The sequence below is a fragment of the Leptodactylus fuscus genome, chromosome 3, assembly GCF_031893055.1.
Source record: "Leptodactylus fuscus isolate aLepFus1 chromosome 3, aLepFus1.hap2, whole genome shotgun sequence".
In the NCBI taxonomy this organism is placed as follows: Eukaryota; Metazoa; Chordata; class Amphibia; order Anura; family Leptodactylidae; genus Leptodactylus; species Leptodactylus fuscus.
In genome coordinates, this window is record NC_134267.1 from 94,859,459 (window position 1) to 94,876,876 (window position 17,418).

Consider the following 17,418-nt stretch of genomic DNA (forward strand, 5'->3'; position numbering starts at 1 on the left):
TAAATATCTTAATGACTTTTACAAAAATCTTAAACTTTGAAAAAAGAAGGAAAAAAAAACCTAAGTCGTGTTCACTATTTTGGATAAATATTTTTATATGGCATTTGGGCGCTAGTTTTTTTTAACTAACACTTGTAAACTTTCCTAAATTCCTATGTTTAAAAATGTTTAGAAAAATAAAAAATAAATCAGAAATATATGCTATGCTTTACCAATCTCTTCCAAATCTTTCTTGGACAGTTGTTGAAGATGTTTTAGAGGAAACTTCTCTGTCTTGATTTTGTTGGGTGTCAGAGGATCTAGTTTGGATAATCCCCTCTCATGGTCGATTCTTCTCTTCTCACCAGAGGGATTCTCTCCTGAATTAGAGAGGCTTAGCCTACTACTGTCTGTGCCTGGTCGCCTAGGGTCCTCTGTTGCATGTAATAGGCTGAAATCTCTTTCTTAAGCCTGAGGTGCCTCTATAATAAAACTTCTGAACTCTTCTCCTACGTGCCTTAATCCTCACCTATAAGAAGTAACTGATGGTCTTTCAGCCATGATTCTGCTTTATCACCATCTGATTAGTCCTCTAGATGACAGCTACTTCTTTTGACCTCTTCTTGAAGCTCCAGACACTGTTACTGCACATCAATAATTTTCTGGATACCTACCAACTGGCACAAGTCTGTCCCATCTCTCATCATTCTGGCCAGAACACATTGGGAAATGGGAAAGAATTTCTGTTTCTAAGACTCCTTGCTTAGCTATAGACAACTTTCTACATTATTGTTGAGAAGTTGTCAATAAAACAGCTCAAAGTTTGTGTAATCTTCTCGCTGACAAATTTCTTGGAACCTCCTCTTACCACAATGGGAAAACAGGAAAGAAAAAAATGGGCGTGTTGAAATCCATAACCCCCTACACACAAACGGTCTTTTCAAAATCAACTGAATTTGCAGACTTTTCTTTAATGTATATAAGCCAACTTAAGACTGTTACAAGGGGTGTTCACAAATTACAGCAGGACATGAATAGTCATTGTCCTACCTAAACTTCTAGAGTCTTTAGAAATTATGAATAAAAATAATGAAAGCAGCTCCTTGCCTTATATTATTTATACTAATATCTAATACTAATTATACTAAATCTTCCCCAAGCCATCTCTTATTTGGTCATAGATAGGGTTGGGTAATTGATTGCAAAATAATGAAAGTCAGCTCAATTCATCGAGGAGAAGTTACTCACAACAATTATTCTGCATCCGCGTCATCCTGTCTCGCCATTGGCTAAAGGATATGCCACTAACTATATGCTATCAAATCAGCAGTTCTCATACATGCATTCCGAATCTAAAGTTCATTGGCCCGGTGTGGCAAATAAGTAAGGGGCTTGGCATGTAAAAAGAAGAGTATCCTAAAATATTCGTTCATTACATAAATCAAGATAAAATGTTCAATTATGATTTTAATTTGGTGCAGAATTGCCCAAATCTAGTCACAGATATGGTGATTTTACAAAGCAGCCAAGACATAGTCCATTGATTCATTTATGAAAACAAGACTACAATTGTGGCTTTCACTGACCTGCTTTGGTAACTATGTAATGTTACACATACATCAATGATGAATTAAAATATTCAATACTTCACCACTCAGTCAAACATCAATGCTGTCAGCAAACAAATTAATCTGGGCTGATAGCCATTGATCATCTGTCTGCATGATTGATAATCATTGATCAATAACTACAGGTCCACACTCCACTTGTGACATATAAACTGATGCAACCAGGAAAAAGGAAAGTTCTCTGTAAGGTTTCCTTCTTAGAGAGAGAGAAAAAAAAAAAAAAACTATTTAAGTTAGGCAAAATCTCATATGGAGGGGGTATCTCACAAAAAAAATAAAAAAAATCTGAAAAGGGTTTAAACTTCAGTGGAAGAAGAACGCAGTAGACGTAAAGTAGAGAGGTATTTAAGATTTGGACAGTGTGAACTGTTGACCCTTCTTTTGTGTTAATACAAAAATAGTGAGGAAGCCCAGCAGGCACCAGAATAGCGAAGGATAATAGGTCGATGTTTAACGTGCAACGGCATCAACAATGAAAGCGGTAACATGTGTTAACCAGGCAGATCAAATCTTGCATTGCTATTCTCAGGAGGGGCTCAAGAGGAAACCACTCATTGTCATAACAAACATGAGAAGTAATAGCAGGAAATAATTGTACAGTAGTATATCCTGAAAGTGCCCAAACACAGGCCAATGTCCTAAATATAGGAGCAAGGTTTCACACGCTCTTGTGGGGAAATAAAATCTTCATGCATGAAACCAGCCATCCTTAATGTGGTATATAAATAGGGATGACTTTTGTACTCCATTGTGTTCTTGCACTTTGTTTACTAAAAGCAGAACTTGCAAAGTTTCCCACTAATGGCAGTCTTTTTAGTGCTCATAGAGGATGCTCTGTTGATTTTCACTAACTTTAGTTGGTATATAAAATCTAGTACTAAACAATCCTGTACTCCCGTTGTGGCATTTCTGTACTTCTGGAGTCAGATTTACAAACCAGGAAGCCCAATTCATGCTCTCTATCACTGGGCATGTGTTATATACTACTAAAGAGCTGTTTGTGAGCTGAATTTATTTCAGTCCTGTTGGTATGTTCCTCTGTTACACAGATATCAGTGATGTTAGCGTAGAATACTGATATAACTTTACTGTCAGGAGGCTGGGTGGTGGGGACCAATGTCGAGCAGTACAGTTTTATTGTTTTGTATTGTGAGGGGGCATGCCCCACCACACAGCAATGACAATGAGCTGTAAGGCACCTAATTAAAGGGGCTCTATCATTGGGAAAATTAAATTTTTAGATAAGCACATCCTTGCATAGCCTTTAGAAAGGCTATTCCACACATGTTTTTTGAATGAGCCAGTTTTTATTCATATGCTAATTAACCTCTTGTTGCACCCCGGAAGTATCATCGTGCACCCTCTGTGCTATTCTTTCCTATGTATGTGTACAGCACAGGCTACTGCTGCTGACGACTTCCTGCTTCCTGTTTGCACACATAGATAGAGAATAGCAGAGAGCAGTGCTGCTGGGAACTTCCTGTGCTGGCTGGAAGCAAATTAGAATATGAATAAAAATTGGCTCATTAAAAAACTATTGAGGCAATTTACATACAAAAGGTAGGTGTGGAATATCCTCTCTAAAGGCTATGCATGCAGGTGATCAGTTAAAAACGACTTTTCCCAATGATAGAGCCCCTTTAAGGAGACCAACAGCTTTGTATTGGTAAATAACATGACAATAACAAAAAAAAAACAAAAAACAAAACACATGAAAGGTCCTCTTTAACAATTCGATATTCCATGTATGATGGAGAAATGCATGACATCATGGCCAGACAAAATACAGTGAATTTAAAAGGAACCTGGCATATATTGTACATGTAGTGCAGGCTTTGGGCATCATGTTATAGAATAGAAGAAGCTGAGGAAATTAAGAGCTACAAATTATAATGAATAGTTTCCTGCAGAACACAATGCCAGCAAATGAGCCATTGCAGGTTCTCTAAATTGTTGCACAACAAGTATTACAAAAATTAAATCACAAGAGTAAAACATCTGAACAGCCTATAATCCGTCAGTGTAAATTACTGGGCTACTCCTTATACTTCAGTAGAAAACACCCACCAACGCCCCAACAATCCATAAATGGAGGCCCTACAAAGTGTACTGCGCTATGACAGAAGCTTCTCAATTAGACAAGGTGGATGGGAGAAACAAGGCAGATTCATAACATAGATTTCTTGGCATTGTCATGCTGAGGAAAAGGAAGGGAGGGAGGCTGGGGATGGTTCATTATTTTGTTTAGCTCACCATCTGACTTGGCTGAGCTGTTTTAATCTCAGAATTTCCATACTCTGTGTGATGTAAATGCTGATAGTGCCACATTTAATTGTCAGTTCTGTGATGTGACCTGACAAAACAAGTATTTGAAGTACTGCTTAGCATAGCTGCTTAGCTAAAGACAGCCACGCTCCACTCAGAAATTCAAATGCCAATTCCACTTAAAGCATCCTCCTGAGTAGGGAAATGCTTTTGTCTTGCTGACCCTCGGCAGTGGGGTTATCTTATAATAATTCCGCTGCTGCACTCTCATTACTCTAACAATGTGTGCCATCCAGAAGAGATTGTGAAGAGAATCACAGCACAGCCATGTAACCTTAACATCTGCAGTCCTTAACCAAGAGGTAAGCGCTTAACCCCACCCTTCTTCCTCCAGGAAGGCCCCATCCTTTAATAGGTTGAATTCCATAGTCTTAAAAGATAATTTCAAGGACAAGCAAATGTCTTATTAAAATTTGCCCACACCGTGTGAGGAATATTTGCATAATATTATATTTAAATTAGGTGCAAAGACAACGTGATGGAAGAACTGAACCTCCAAAACTGATAACTGGATCTGACCTCCACCAGACACCAAAGTCATTTTGGCTGCTTTAGAAAGATGAAAGAAAACTTATCAAAATAATGTGAAATAGGTATAAAAAAAAAAAAAAAAAAAAAGTAATGTGGAAGGTTAGAGGTAAGGAAAAGCTCCGTTTACCTCTGTGTTTTTTCTGTTCATACGATGGATACCTTTAGTCTCTTTTGGGTCCCGCTAAGTTATAAAGTAGATTGTCTGCTTTCCCTGAGTTCTCAATCATTGCAAATCGTGTTGCATGCAGTGCTGCAGTTTCTGCAAAATGCCAAACAATGTGCAACAAACACTTCTTAAAGAGCCTCCTATACATATGTGAATAGTGTTAGGGCTGATGGAACAATTACTTGCCCAACCTTCAGAAACTGAGTGAGGCTGGGGGTCACACGCTGTGTAAACGCATTTTACAATCACTGCAAAGTGGATGTTATCCTAGCGAAATCCATTCACATATTGCAGAAAAATATGCACAGCAGAAACGCTGGAAATTTCCAAAATTGTTGCAGTTTTAGAAACTGCAGCATGTCAATTATACCACTAGAGTTTCCCTATAGGAATCTTCTGCGAATTTCCTGCGAAAAGCAATGTGGGAAAAACCACAATGTGTGACTGCAGTTTGTCCTGTTGTGCTCTTTTGTTGTGTCGTTAAGTGGGGCCTTAGAGTCCATTCACACGGAGTAAACGCGCGCTCACTTTGGCAAAGTATACGTGTAAAAATAAGACTCCCATTGACTTCAATTACATTTTTTACACGTGTAAAAAATACATCAAAAAAAGCATCACGTTTTTGGCGCTTTTTTACACGTGTAAAAAATGGGAGTCTTATTTTTACACGTGTATTCTTTACACGTGTATTATGCCAAAATTGGTGCGCGTCTACTCCGTGTGAATGGACCCTTAGCCTAAAAAAGCAATAGCAGAAAAATCTCCGCTGAAACTAATAAAGTTTTTCAGGAATCCATCTGTGAATGATCTGTTTGCATTGGGATGCCAGCTGCTGAGGGAATGACCTTTCATAAAGATTGAAAGGAAGGTAAAGTCATTCATGAGTAAAAGTACATACTTGTGCACTCTATTTGCATAAAAATGGCGCACAGTAGATAACAAAACATGAAAAATAAGGTCTGATCCTAAGGTGCAATATCAGCTACAAGAAATACCATCTGGAACACAACTTTACCCTATACATATGTTCACATACAAATTTACAGCAAACATTCCTGCAACAGTTCCATAAATTGAATGGCATTGGCAGAAGTTCATTTAAAGGGATTCTATCATTAAAATTCTATTTTTTATGCCTACCACGCGGCATAGCCTTAAGAAAGGCTATTCTCCTACCTTTAGATGTCCTCTCCGGGCCGCCGTTCGGTAGAAATCCCGTTTTCATCAGTATGCAAATGAGTTCTCTCGCAGCACTGGGGGCAAGCCCCATCGATCAAACAGCACTGGGAGCGTTCCCAATGCTGCGAGAGAACTCTCCAGCGCTGCCTCCATCTTCATCTGGAATGACCTCTCTTCGCGTCTTCTTCCGGAGATGGGTTCAAACTTCTAGGCCTCGGGCAAAGCTGACTGCGCATGCCCGCCAGTCAAAAGAAAATGTTCTCTTACACAGTAAGTGTAAGCTGCCACTTTCTTATTGCCGGTGGGTATGCACAGTTTTAACCCAGTGCCAAAAGAAGATGCAAAGAGAGGCCGTTCCAGACAAAGATGGAGGCAGCGCTGGAGAGTTCTCTCGCGGCATTGGGGACGCCCCCAGTGCTGCGAGAGAACTCATCTGCATACTGACGAAAACCAGGATTTCTATTGAACAGCATCCCGGAGAAGACATCTAAAGGTAGGAGAAGACTAGCCTTTCTTAAGGCTATTCCAACATGGTAGGCAGAAAAAAATACAATTTTAATGATAGAATCCCTTTAAATGCTGCAGAAACACTTTTGTTCAAAACAAAATGTATTTTCATTTGCAGAAAACTCTGCAGTAAACTTACTGTGTGTACACATTCCCTAATATAGTTCTTTATTTCACTAAGTGCATGTGCACTTCTGTTACTTAATTACCCAACATGGAGACTTTACCTGCACACTTGGTCCTTGTAATCAGTGGAGGTCCTGGCTGTCCTGTGCCACCTTCTCCTGGTCTGGTGAGCAGTACTCTAATCTCATACTCCGTATCTGGATCCAAATGCCACAGTTTGTAAGTTGGTGCATTTACTGCATGTGTTTCTGTCCATGTTCCAGTGGTCATCCTATATTCCACCTCCTTCAGAATAATAGGCCCATCACCAATAATAGAATTGGCATTCAGCTGAATGAGAAGATAAGTTGGTCCAACGCCCAAAAGCTGTGGTGGGGCAATAGGTCGTGGAGGCTCTGTGGGAAGAGGACATTAAAAAAAAACCATTAGACTTAATATAAGATGGCAATAGACTTAAATATAAAACATTAAGGTGAAAAAACAATTCTTATAAAAGGGGCTCTCTGCTTTGGACAATCTCAACTTGTGAGCCAGGTTCAGATGTAATCTGTGGAAAAACCTGGCGGTTAGTTACAATCACAGCTTGGACTCGGTATGGTTAGTATTGTCAGAATTGAGTCTTGCAACAAGATCTGCACTTGTGTGATGATCACATGACCAAAACAGAATTCCATCATCTGGAAATCAACAGGATCCATTCAATGTCTTCAAACACTGAATCCTGAAAATTGCAAAGAACGGAAACAAAATAAATCGAAAAAGCTCCCAACATAGAAAAGCTTCTATTTGCTGAAGCTTAGAACAACCCATTACTAAAGTTGTTTGAACAGATCTAGCACAGAAAAATCAATGCACTGTAAATGTGCCATTTTCATAGGTAATGGACTACGAATATTCTTAGTTTAGTCTATAGTATGAAAAAGTCTTTGTTCATTGGCAAAAAAGTAAACCAAACATTTCCACAAAGGTCGCTTTTCCTTTTAAATGCTTAGCGTAATACAATCTGTCTTTCAGATGTACGCAGTACAACCCACACGACAAAGCTAAATCAGAAGACTAGCATGGTGCAAAACTCTGCAGTATTATGCCACACATTGCCCATTCCTTGAGAAGCCAATCTTGGCTTTAAACACAAAATAAAGATTTTCTGCAAACCTAACCAAATCATAATGCAGCTATTTGTAGATAGCCCGTTGAGTTTAAAAGGAAAATTCACACTAAGCAGATTTACTGAAGAAACTTCTCCTTTTGTCTAATTTATCTAAATGGGGCTTGCAGAAGTCCACGTGTTTGCTGCCAAAACAGCTCCTTTCAAATGAATGGAACAACCCTGCATGTGTGAATACACTGCCTAAACTGTAGCCATACACTATATGGTATTGGACATATAAGATACACATGGATTGCCTTACATTACACAGTTATTCATACACCAAGTAACTGCTTCATGGTATTCCATACTGGTAGTTTTCATGGTAATGTACTCATGTATGCAGTTACTGGATTATAGTCATTGAATAAGAAACCAAAACAAGCCTAAATAAATGCAAAGCATTGCAGAGTAGCAGCCACAAGCTGTACCAAAGATACAAAGCTTGGCACAGTGGAAGAAAGGCTTGTGTGTCTAGAGACAAGCACTAAAGGCTTCATATTGAGTTCTGTACACAAGTGAATGTCTGTAAAGGACAAGAGCTGCATCCTGCCGCTTGCCAATGCTAGATACAATGATGTGCTCACTGGCCAAAATAAACATCCTGAATAAACTCAAGCAGATCAAGGCTCAGGGGAATTTTATTTTAGACACAAAGGAGCAAGTTCCAGTTTGTGCGAGACTTCATTTGGACAGTGAGACATGAACTGCTTGGACTCAGCAGTGGGGAGGTGATGATCAATGCATATCATAGGGAACGTGATCTTAACCCCTTAAAGCCATGTTAAATTTATGATTTTGCATTTCAATTTTTTACTCCCTCTCCATTTTCCAAAAGTATAACTTTTTCAGTCAGTTTCAGAGTCATATGAAGTCTTAGGTTTTTACTTCATAGTAGTACCATTTAAATGTTACATACACTGTACTGGGAAGCTAGGTAATCTTCAGAATTGAGTGGAATTGGGAAAAAAATGCACAATTTTCTTAGAGACTGTTTATACATTTTTAAATATGTTAAATATGACACCTTCCCTATATTTTGTTGGGTAGTAAGATTATAGCGATATCAAATTTATATAGTTTTTGATATGTTTTAACAGCTTTACAAAAATTCAGAACTTTGAATAAATTTTATATTTTCTTTCCATTGCCGTATTTTTAGACCCATAACTTTTTATTTAGATGTACATGTACAGTACTTTGCAGGGCTCTTTTTTTTAGCGAGGTAGGTTGTAGCTTGTATTAATAACATTATGAGTAGAGATGAGCGAACAGTGTTCTATCGAACACATGTTCGATCGGATATCAGGGTGTTCGCCATGTTCGAATCGAATCGAACACCACGTGGTAAAGTGCGCCAAAATTCGATTCCCCTCCCACCTTCCCTGGCGCCTTTTTTGCACCAATAACAGCGCAGGGGAGGTGGGACAGGAACTACGACACTGGGGGCATTGAAAAAAATTGGAAAAAGTCATTGGCTGCCGAAATCAGGTGACCTCCATTTTAGACGAATAGTGGATTTCAAATCCGGGTCATATGAGAATGTGAACTTTGTGACTATGAGACAGGGATAGCTGTACAGGCAGGGATAGCTAGGGATAACCTTTATTTAGGGGGGAATGTTATTAAAAATAACTTTTTGGGGCTCTATCGGGTGTTTAATTGTGATTTTTGTGAGATAAACTTTTTCCCATAGGGATGCATTGGCCAGCGCTGATTGGCCGAATTCCGTACTCTGGCCAATCAGTGCTGGCCAATGCATTCTATTAGCTTGATGAAGCAGAGTGTGCACAAGGGTTCAAGCGCACCCTCGGCTCTGATGTAGCAGAGCCGAGGCTGCACAAGGGTTCAAGCGCACCCTCGGCTCTGATGTAGGAGAGCCGAGGGTGCACTTGAACCCTTGTGCACCCTCAGCTCTGCTACATCAGAGCCGAGGGTGCGCTTGAACCCTTGTGCACACTCTGCTTCATCAAGCTAATAGAATGCATTGGCCAGCGCTGATTGGCCAATGTATTCTATTAGCCTGATGAAGTAGAGCTGAATGTGTGTGCTAAGCACACACATTCAGCTCTACTTCATCGGGCTAATAGAATGCATTGGCCAGCGCTGATTGGCCAGAGTACGGAACTCGACCAATCAGCGCTGGCTCTGCTGGAGGAGGCGGAGTCTAAGATCGCTCCACACCAGTCTCCATTCAGGTCCGACCTTAGACTCCGCCTCCTCCGGCAGAGCCAGCGCTGATTGGCCGAAGGCTGGCCAATGCATTCCTATGCGAATGCAGAGACTTAGCAGTGCTGAGTCAGTTTTGCTCAACTACACATCTGATGCACACTCGGCACTGCTACATCAGATGTAGCAATCTGATGTAGCAGAGCCGAGGGTGCACTAGAACCCCTGTGCAAACTCAGTTCACGCTAATAGAATGCATTGGCCAGCGCTGATTGGCCAATGCATTCTATTAGCCCGATGAAGTAGAGCTGAATGTGTGTGCTAAGCACACACATTCAGCACTGCTTCATCAAGCCAATACAATGCATTAGCCAGTGCTGATTGGCCAGAGTACGGAATTCGGCCAATCAGCGCTGGCTCTGCTGGAGGAGGCGGAGTCTAAGGTCGCTCCACACCAGTCTCCATTCAGGTCCGACCTTAGACTCCGCCTCCTCCGGCAGAGCCAGCGCTGATTGGCCGAAGGCTGGCCAATGCATTCCTATGCGAATGCATACTTAGCAGTGCTGAGTCAGTTTTGCTCAACTACACATCTGATGCACACTCGGCACTGCTACATCAGATGTAGCAATCTGATGTAGCAGAGCCGAGGGTGCACTAGAACCCCTGTGCAAACTCAGTTCACGCTAATAGAATGCATTGGCCAGCGCTGATTGGCCAATGCATTCTATTAGCCCGATGAAGTAGAGCTGAATGTGTGTGCTAAGCACACACATTCAGCACTGCTTCATCAAGCCAATACAATGCATTAGCCAGTGCTGATTGGCCAGAGTACGGAATTCGGCCAATCAGCGCTGGCTCTGCTGGAGGAGGCGGAGTCTAAGGTCGGACCTGAATGGAGACTGGTGTGGAGCGATCTTAGACTCCGCCTCCTCCAGCAGAGCCAGCGCTGATTGGTCGAGTTCCGTACTCTGGCCAATCAGCGCTGGCCAATGCATTCTATTAGCCCGATGAAGTAGAGCTGAATGTGTGTGCTTAGCACACACATTCAGCTCTACTTCATCAGGCTAATAGAATACATTGGCCAATCAGCGCTGGCCAATGCATTCTATTAGCTTGATGAAGCAGAGTGTGCACAAGGGTTCAAGCGCACCCTCGGCTCTGATGTAGCAGAGCTGAGGGTGCACAAGGGTTCAAGTGCACCCTCGGCTCTCCTACATCAGAGCCGAGGGTGCGCTTGAACCCTTGTGCACACTCTGCTTCATCAAGCTAATAGAATGCATTGGCCAGCACTGATTGGCCAGAGTACGGAATTCGGCCAATCAGCGCTGGCCAATGCATTCTATTAGCCCGATGAAGTAGAGCTGAATGTGTGTGCTAAGCACACACATTCAGCACTGCTTCATCACGCCAATACAATGCATTAGCCAGTGCTGATTGGCCAGAGTACGGAATTCGGCCAATCAGCGCTGGCTCTGCTGGAGGAGGCGGAGTCTAAGATCGCTCCACACCAGTCTCCATTCAGGTCCGACCTTAGACTCCGCCTCCTCCAGCAGAGCCAGCGCTGATTGGTCGAGTTCCGTACTCTGGCCAATCAGCGCTGGCCAATGCATTCTATTAGCCCGATGAAGTAGAGCTGAATGTGTGTGCTTAGCACACACATTCAGCTCTACTTCATCGGGCTAATAGAATGCATTGGCCAGCGCTGATTGGCCGAATTCCGTACTCTGGCCAATCAGCACTGGCTAATGCATTGTATTGGCTTGATGAAGCAGTGCTGAATGTGTGTGCTTAGCACACACATTCAGCTCTACTTCATCGGGCTAATAGAATGCATTGGCCAATCAGCGCTGGCCAATGCATTCTATTAGCGTGAACTGAGTTTGCACAGGGGTTCTAGTGCACCCTCGGCTCTGCTACATCAGATTGCTACATCTGATGTAGCAGTGCCGAGTGTGCATCAGATGTGTAGTTGAGCAAAACTGACTCAGCACTGCTAAGTCTGCATTCGCATAGGAATGCATTGGCCAGCCTTCGGCCAATCAGCGCTGGCTCTGCCGGAGGAGGCGGAGTCTAAGGTCGGACCTGAATGGAGACTGGTGTGGAGCGACCTTAGACTCCGCCTCCTCCAGCAGAGCCAGCGCTGATTGGCCGAATTCCGTACTCTGGCCAATCAGCACTGGCTAATGCATTGTATTGGCTTGATGAAGCAGTGCTGAATGTGTGTGCTTAGCACACACATTCAGCTCTACTTCATCGGGCTAATAGAATGCATTGGCCAGCGCTGATTGGCCGAATTCCGTACTCTGGCCAATCAGCACTGGCTAATGCATTGTATTGGCTTGATGAAGCAGTGCTGAATGTGTGTGCTTAGACTCCGCCTCCTCCAGCAGAGCCAGCGCTGATTGGTCGAGTTCCGTACTCTGGCCAATCAGCGCTGGCCAATGCATTCTATTAGCCCGATGAAGTAGAGCTGAATGTGTGTGCTTAGCACACACATTCAGCTCTACTTCATCGGGCTAATAGAATGCATTGGCCAGCGCTGATTGGCCGAATTCCGTACTCTGGCCAATCAGCACTGGCTAATGCATTGTATTGGCTTGATGAAGCAGTGCTGAATGTGTGTGCTTAGCACACACATTCAGCTCTACTTCATCGGGCTAATAGAATGCATTGGCCAATCAGCGCTGGCCAATGCATTCTATTAGCGTGAACTGAGTTTGCACAGGGGTTCTAGTGCACCCTCGGCTCTGCTACATCAGATTGCTACATCTGATGTAGCAGTGCCGAGTGTGCATCAGATGTGTAGTTGAGCAAAACTGACTCAGCACTGCTAAGTCTGCATTCGCATAGGAATGCATTGGCCAGCCTTCGGCCAATCAGCGCTGGCTCTGCCGGAGGAGGCGGAGTCTAAGGTCGGACCTGAATGGAGACTGGTGTGGAGCGACCTTAGACTCCGCCTCCTCCAGCAGAGCCAGCGCTGATTGGCCGAATTCCGTACTCTGGCCAATCAGCACTGGCTAATGCATTGTATTGGCTTGATGAAGCAGTGCTGAATGTGTGTGCTTAGCACACACATTCAGCTCTACTTCATCGGGCTAATAGAATGCATTGGCCAGCGCTGATTGGCCGAATTCCGTACTCTGGCCAATCAGCACTGGCTAATGCATTGTATTGGCTTGATGAAGCAGTGCTGAATGTGTGTGCTTAGCACACACATTCAGCTCTACTTCATCGGGCTAATAGAATGCATTGGCCAATCAGCGCTGGCCAATGCATTCTATTAGCGTGAACTGAGTTTGCACAGGGGTTCTAGTGCACCCTCGGCTCTGCTACATCAGATTGCTACATCTGATGTAGCAGTGCCGAGTGTGCATCAGATGTGTAGTTGAGCAAAACTGACTCAGCACTGCTAAGTCTGCATTCGCATAGGAATGCATTGGCCAGCCTTCGGCCAATCAGCGCTGGCTCTGCCGGAGGAGGCGGAGTCTAAGGTCGGACCTGAATGGAGACTGGTGTGGAGCTATCTTAGACTCCGCCTCCTCCAGCAGAGCCAGCGCTGATTGGTCGAGTTCCGTACTCTGGCCAATCAGCACTGGCCAATGCATTTCTATGGGGAAAAGTTAGCTTGCGAAAATCGCAAACTGACAGGGATTTCCATGAAATAAAGTGACTTTTATGCCCCCAGACATGCTTCCCCTGCTGTCCCAGTGTCATTCCAGGGTGTTGGTATCATTTCCTGGGGTGTCATAGTGGACTTGGTGACCCTCCAGACACGAATTTGGGTTTCCCCCTTAACGAGTTTATGTTCCCCATAGACTATAATGGGGTTCGAAACCCATTCGAACACTCGAACAGTGAGCGGCTGTTCGAATCGAATTTCGAACCTCGAACATTTTAGTGTTCGCTCATCTCTAATTATGAGGAATTTATGATGTTTTGATTACTAAAATTGGGGAAACTATGAAAATTTTTTATACTTTTATAACTCATACATTTTGGGATGCCTAATAATTTTATGTTAAAGGGGCTCTATCATTGGGAAAAGTCATTTTTAGATAAGAACATCCTTGTATAGCCTTTAGAAATGCTATTCCACACATACCTTTTGTATGTAAATCGCCTCAGTTATCCAGTGGTTTTTGACTAAGCCCGTTTTTTTATTCATATTCTAATTAGCCTCTTGGTGCACCCTGGAAGTCTCATTATGCACTCCTCTTTGTTAGTCTTTCCTATGGGTGTATACAGCATGACTGATGATGACTTCCTTCTTGCACACACAGATAGCAGAGAATAGTAGAGAGGAGTGCTGCTGGGAACTTCCTGTGCTGGCTGGAAGCTAATTAGCATATGAATGAAAACAGGCTCATTCAAAAACCACTGAGGCAATTTAGATACAAAGGTATGTGTGGAATAGCCTTTCTAAAGGCTATGCATGTATGTACTTAGTTAGAAATGACTTTTCCCAATGATAGCGCCCCTTTAACTTTTGTTTGTTTATATGTAATGTAGGGAAAGTGGGAGGATTTACATTTTTTAACAACTTTTTAAAACTTATTTATGTTCATCTTTTAACTGTAGACCCCTTAGGGTACTTAATGTAGTACAATATACTAAAACTGTAACTATAACACAGTACTATAGCATATTACCAAATTCATTCACTTCTATTACATGATGCCTATGGCCAACACCTCTATTTAGGTGCCTTGTTGAGAAGCAAAGGGTTAACAGCAGTGATCGCAGTTGTTAGCAGCAAGAAAAAAAAAAAAAAAAAAAAAAAGGTCTAAAGTTATCCCCTAGCAATGTTCTAACTAGTTTTGCCAGGGAGAGTTATCAGTTGTCAAAGAGTGGGGCTGTCACTTAAAATAATTCCAAACAGTTTTAACTGCATAAAACTGGAGATAAAGAGTCAAGAATGTGACATTTCCATGCAGAATGAACTGCAGCACATAAAACTCAACTTCCCAACTGTGTCTTTAAGGCTGGTCTTACACGGCCGTAATGTAAGTCCGCAAATGGTACGCAATTGAAGGTTTTCAATTGCGGACCATTATATTCAATGTGGCCTCTTACAACACCGGATATTTTATCTGTGGTGTGGCCGGGCCGCAACTGTGGTCCGCAATTTATAGGACATGTCCGTAATGCCGGGAACTGCGGCACAGAACGGACCGCCCATAGAACTCTATGGGCAAGTGCGGCAGGACACGGACATCTGCAGAGTCTACTTGCAAGTCAGCAACTTGCGGACCGTACAGTCAGTATGGTCATGTAAGACCAGCCTAAGTAGTGATAGCTCCGATTTTATAGCTACAACTACAACTAATCTTAGTAAGATATAAAAACTGAGTGTCACAGCTTTCACATGATACCAGAAGCACTGTTCTAGGTATTGTACCGCCACATCTGGACTTACATAATCTGTCAATTACTAATGTGTATGAAATTTCCCTGCAGCAACTTTAGAGCCAGTTAACAAAAGAAGGTCAAATAGGTTAATAAAGTATATTACATGTTCACCAAACACTATAGTCAAAATTGAAACGTTCTTTATACTTTAAAGGACAAGAGGCTATAGGACAGGAGCACAACAGACTTTGCTCTTTGCATGCCAGATGGCTCACATATTCATTTATTTGTTTCAATTAATCAGACGGCAGCATATGAAAAACATTAACACTGACATTTTTCACTTTACTAAGCATGTCCATACAATATTTTTTCTTTTGCTATATATCATATTTTAAGAGTCTGTCAGAGCCTTTTCCACATTAAACTAATTACATCTCCAAACAGGCATAACTTTATTGATATGGACCAAGATCTTAGCACGAACCAAGATCAACTTTTACCTTATATGTCAATCTATAAACGGTCCCAGTAGCTGGTTGCTGATAACAGCAAGTGCTTAATATAGTCTCCAGAGATAGAGAAAAGACATGCATCTCAGAGGTGTGGTCGGTCGGTCTATCTATCTATCTACCTATCTATCTAATAAAGAAGCATATAGGCTATAGTCTATATGCATAGCATATAGATTAGATAAAATCTGGCACATTAGCAGTCCAATTGGAGCCACCCAGAATGCTTATGGTCCCTTGGGTTAAGGACTCATGCTGCAAAAATGTAGCGTTTTTGTCAGCTGTTTAGTTTTTTTTTTTATTATTATTATTTAACATTTCACTATGTTTCACTATGTGGAACCTTCACCTTGGCCTGGGTTTCCACATAACTTTTTGAACTGAACAGCATGTAGTTTTTAAATTGCAGTTATGAGTTCTATCAGAGGATTTCTACCTAAACGGGTTATCCGGTTTCTAAAATCCTTAGGATACGCCATCAATATTAGAACTGCGGGGGGTGACAATTGGGAACCCCCACAGATGACATTACCCAGACAGTATGGGTCTTGATAGTGTTCTCATACCACCCTAGTCACTCGCCATACAAACTGTAGCAGTGAATGTAGGTATTGCAGCATTGCCCTATTGAAATCTATGGGGTAAGTATCTATACTCGCCAAATTTGGACCTTTATCTGTAGCTATTTACACAGCTGTAATCTTGGCCAAGTAGAATAGTAACATCTTTCAATGTCTACAAGGTTAGGAATGGCGTCTATGTTTCAAGTAAGCTTTAGACTGTAAGATTCTGTCAGCCGTGAAAATGAATTTCAAAGAGTTTGCTCAGAGACTGCCTGACCCTATGGTCACAGCCCAGGCTTTTCTGTCCTTCTAACAAGGCAGAGATTACACGGGAGTGATGTGAAATGTTTGCACTCAATAACTGGATTCTTTAAATTCTTTGTTCCTTGACACAGACCAGATGCAAGTGTCACGTGTTACTAGTAGCAAGACCTAATATGAAACAAGAAAGCATTCTCAATATAATTCCAAGAGATTTTCACAAGCTAGCAAGCAGTTAGAATGATTATAGTATATATCATAAAACCTTAAATTTCAGAAAAACAAAAACTGCAGGGAACCAATATAATGGTTAATCATCATCTGTGGCCTCCTAATATCTAAAAACCCTGCTAGTAGTAGCAATTATTTAACCACTTAGCACTTGGAGAAAATAACTTTCTTCTAGAATACTGCCGATTAAATTCATTCATATTATACTAAAAATCAGTCTCTAACACATCCAATATTCATATACTTTCACTACACACTGCTGTGGAGGGGTACAGAACATTTCCACACACGTTTTGTTGAGAAGCCCCAGAGAACGGGCTAGTGATTATTTATAAATTTCTCTGATCTTATAAATTATGCATACATTTTAATCAGTTGGTAATATAACAAGAAATTGTTCAGCAGCATTCTTAATATTCCTTATTACACACACAAAAATGAATCCCAGCCCTGAAAGGCCCAAGTGTTGAGAACTCCCAAAGGTCTGCTTGATGTCGGCTCGAATACAAAACAAATCACAACAGTCCTAATATAATCTGCTCATGAATTAACTCAGTATGCTGCAGGAACAGATTTCTTTTCTGTCATCTCTTTCTCTACCATTTTTTTTTTCATGTTTTCTATCAGTTTTATACAGTAGAATTTAACTAATGTATCTTCGGTAACCATGTGGGGGCTGTTACTATCATAAGCGGGAGTCCATTAGGTACATGATGCCTCCCGAAGCAATAACAGCGCCATA

The 17,418-nt window shown here is 41.8% G+C and overlaps 1 protein-coding gene across 8 annotated transcripts in view; it reads right to left on the reverse strand.

The window, feature by feature from the left end:
- Positions 1-17,418, reverse strand: part of PTPRK (protein tyrosine phosphatase receptor type K) — a 281,887-nt gene that overhangs the window by 133,924 nt on the left and 130,545 nt on the right. For all 8 annotated transcript variants that reach the window (XM_075267966.1, XM_075267965.1, XM_075267972.1 and 5 more), the window contains exon 7: positions 6,543-6,836. In XM_075267966.1, coding sequence (XP_075124067.1) covers positions 6,543-6,836 — 294 coding nt within the window. The remainder of the gene's footprint in view (positions 1-6,542; positions 6,837-17,418) is intronic.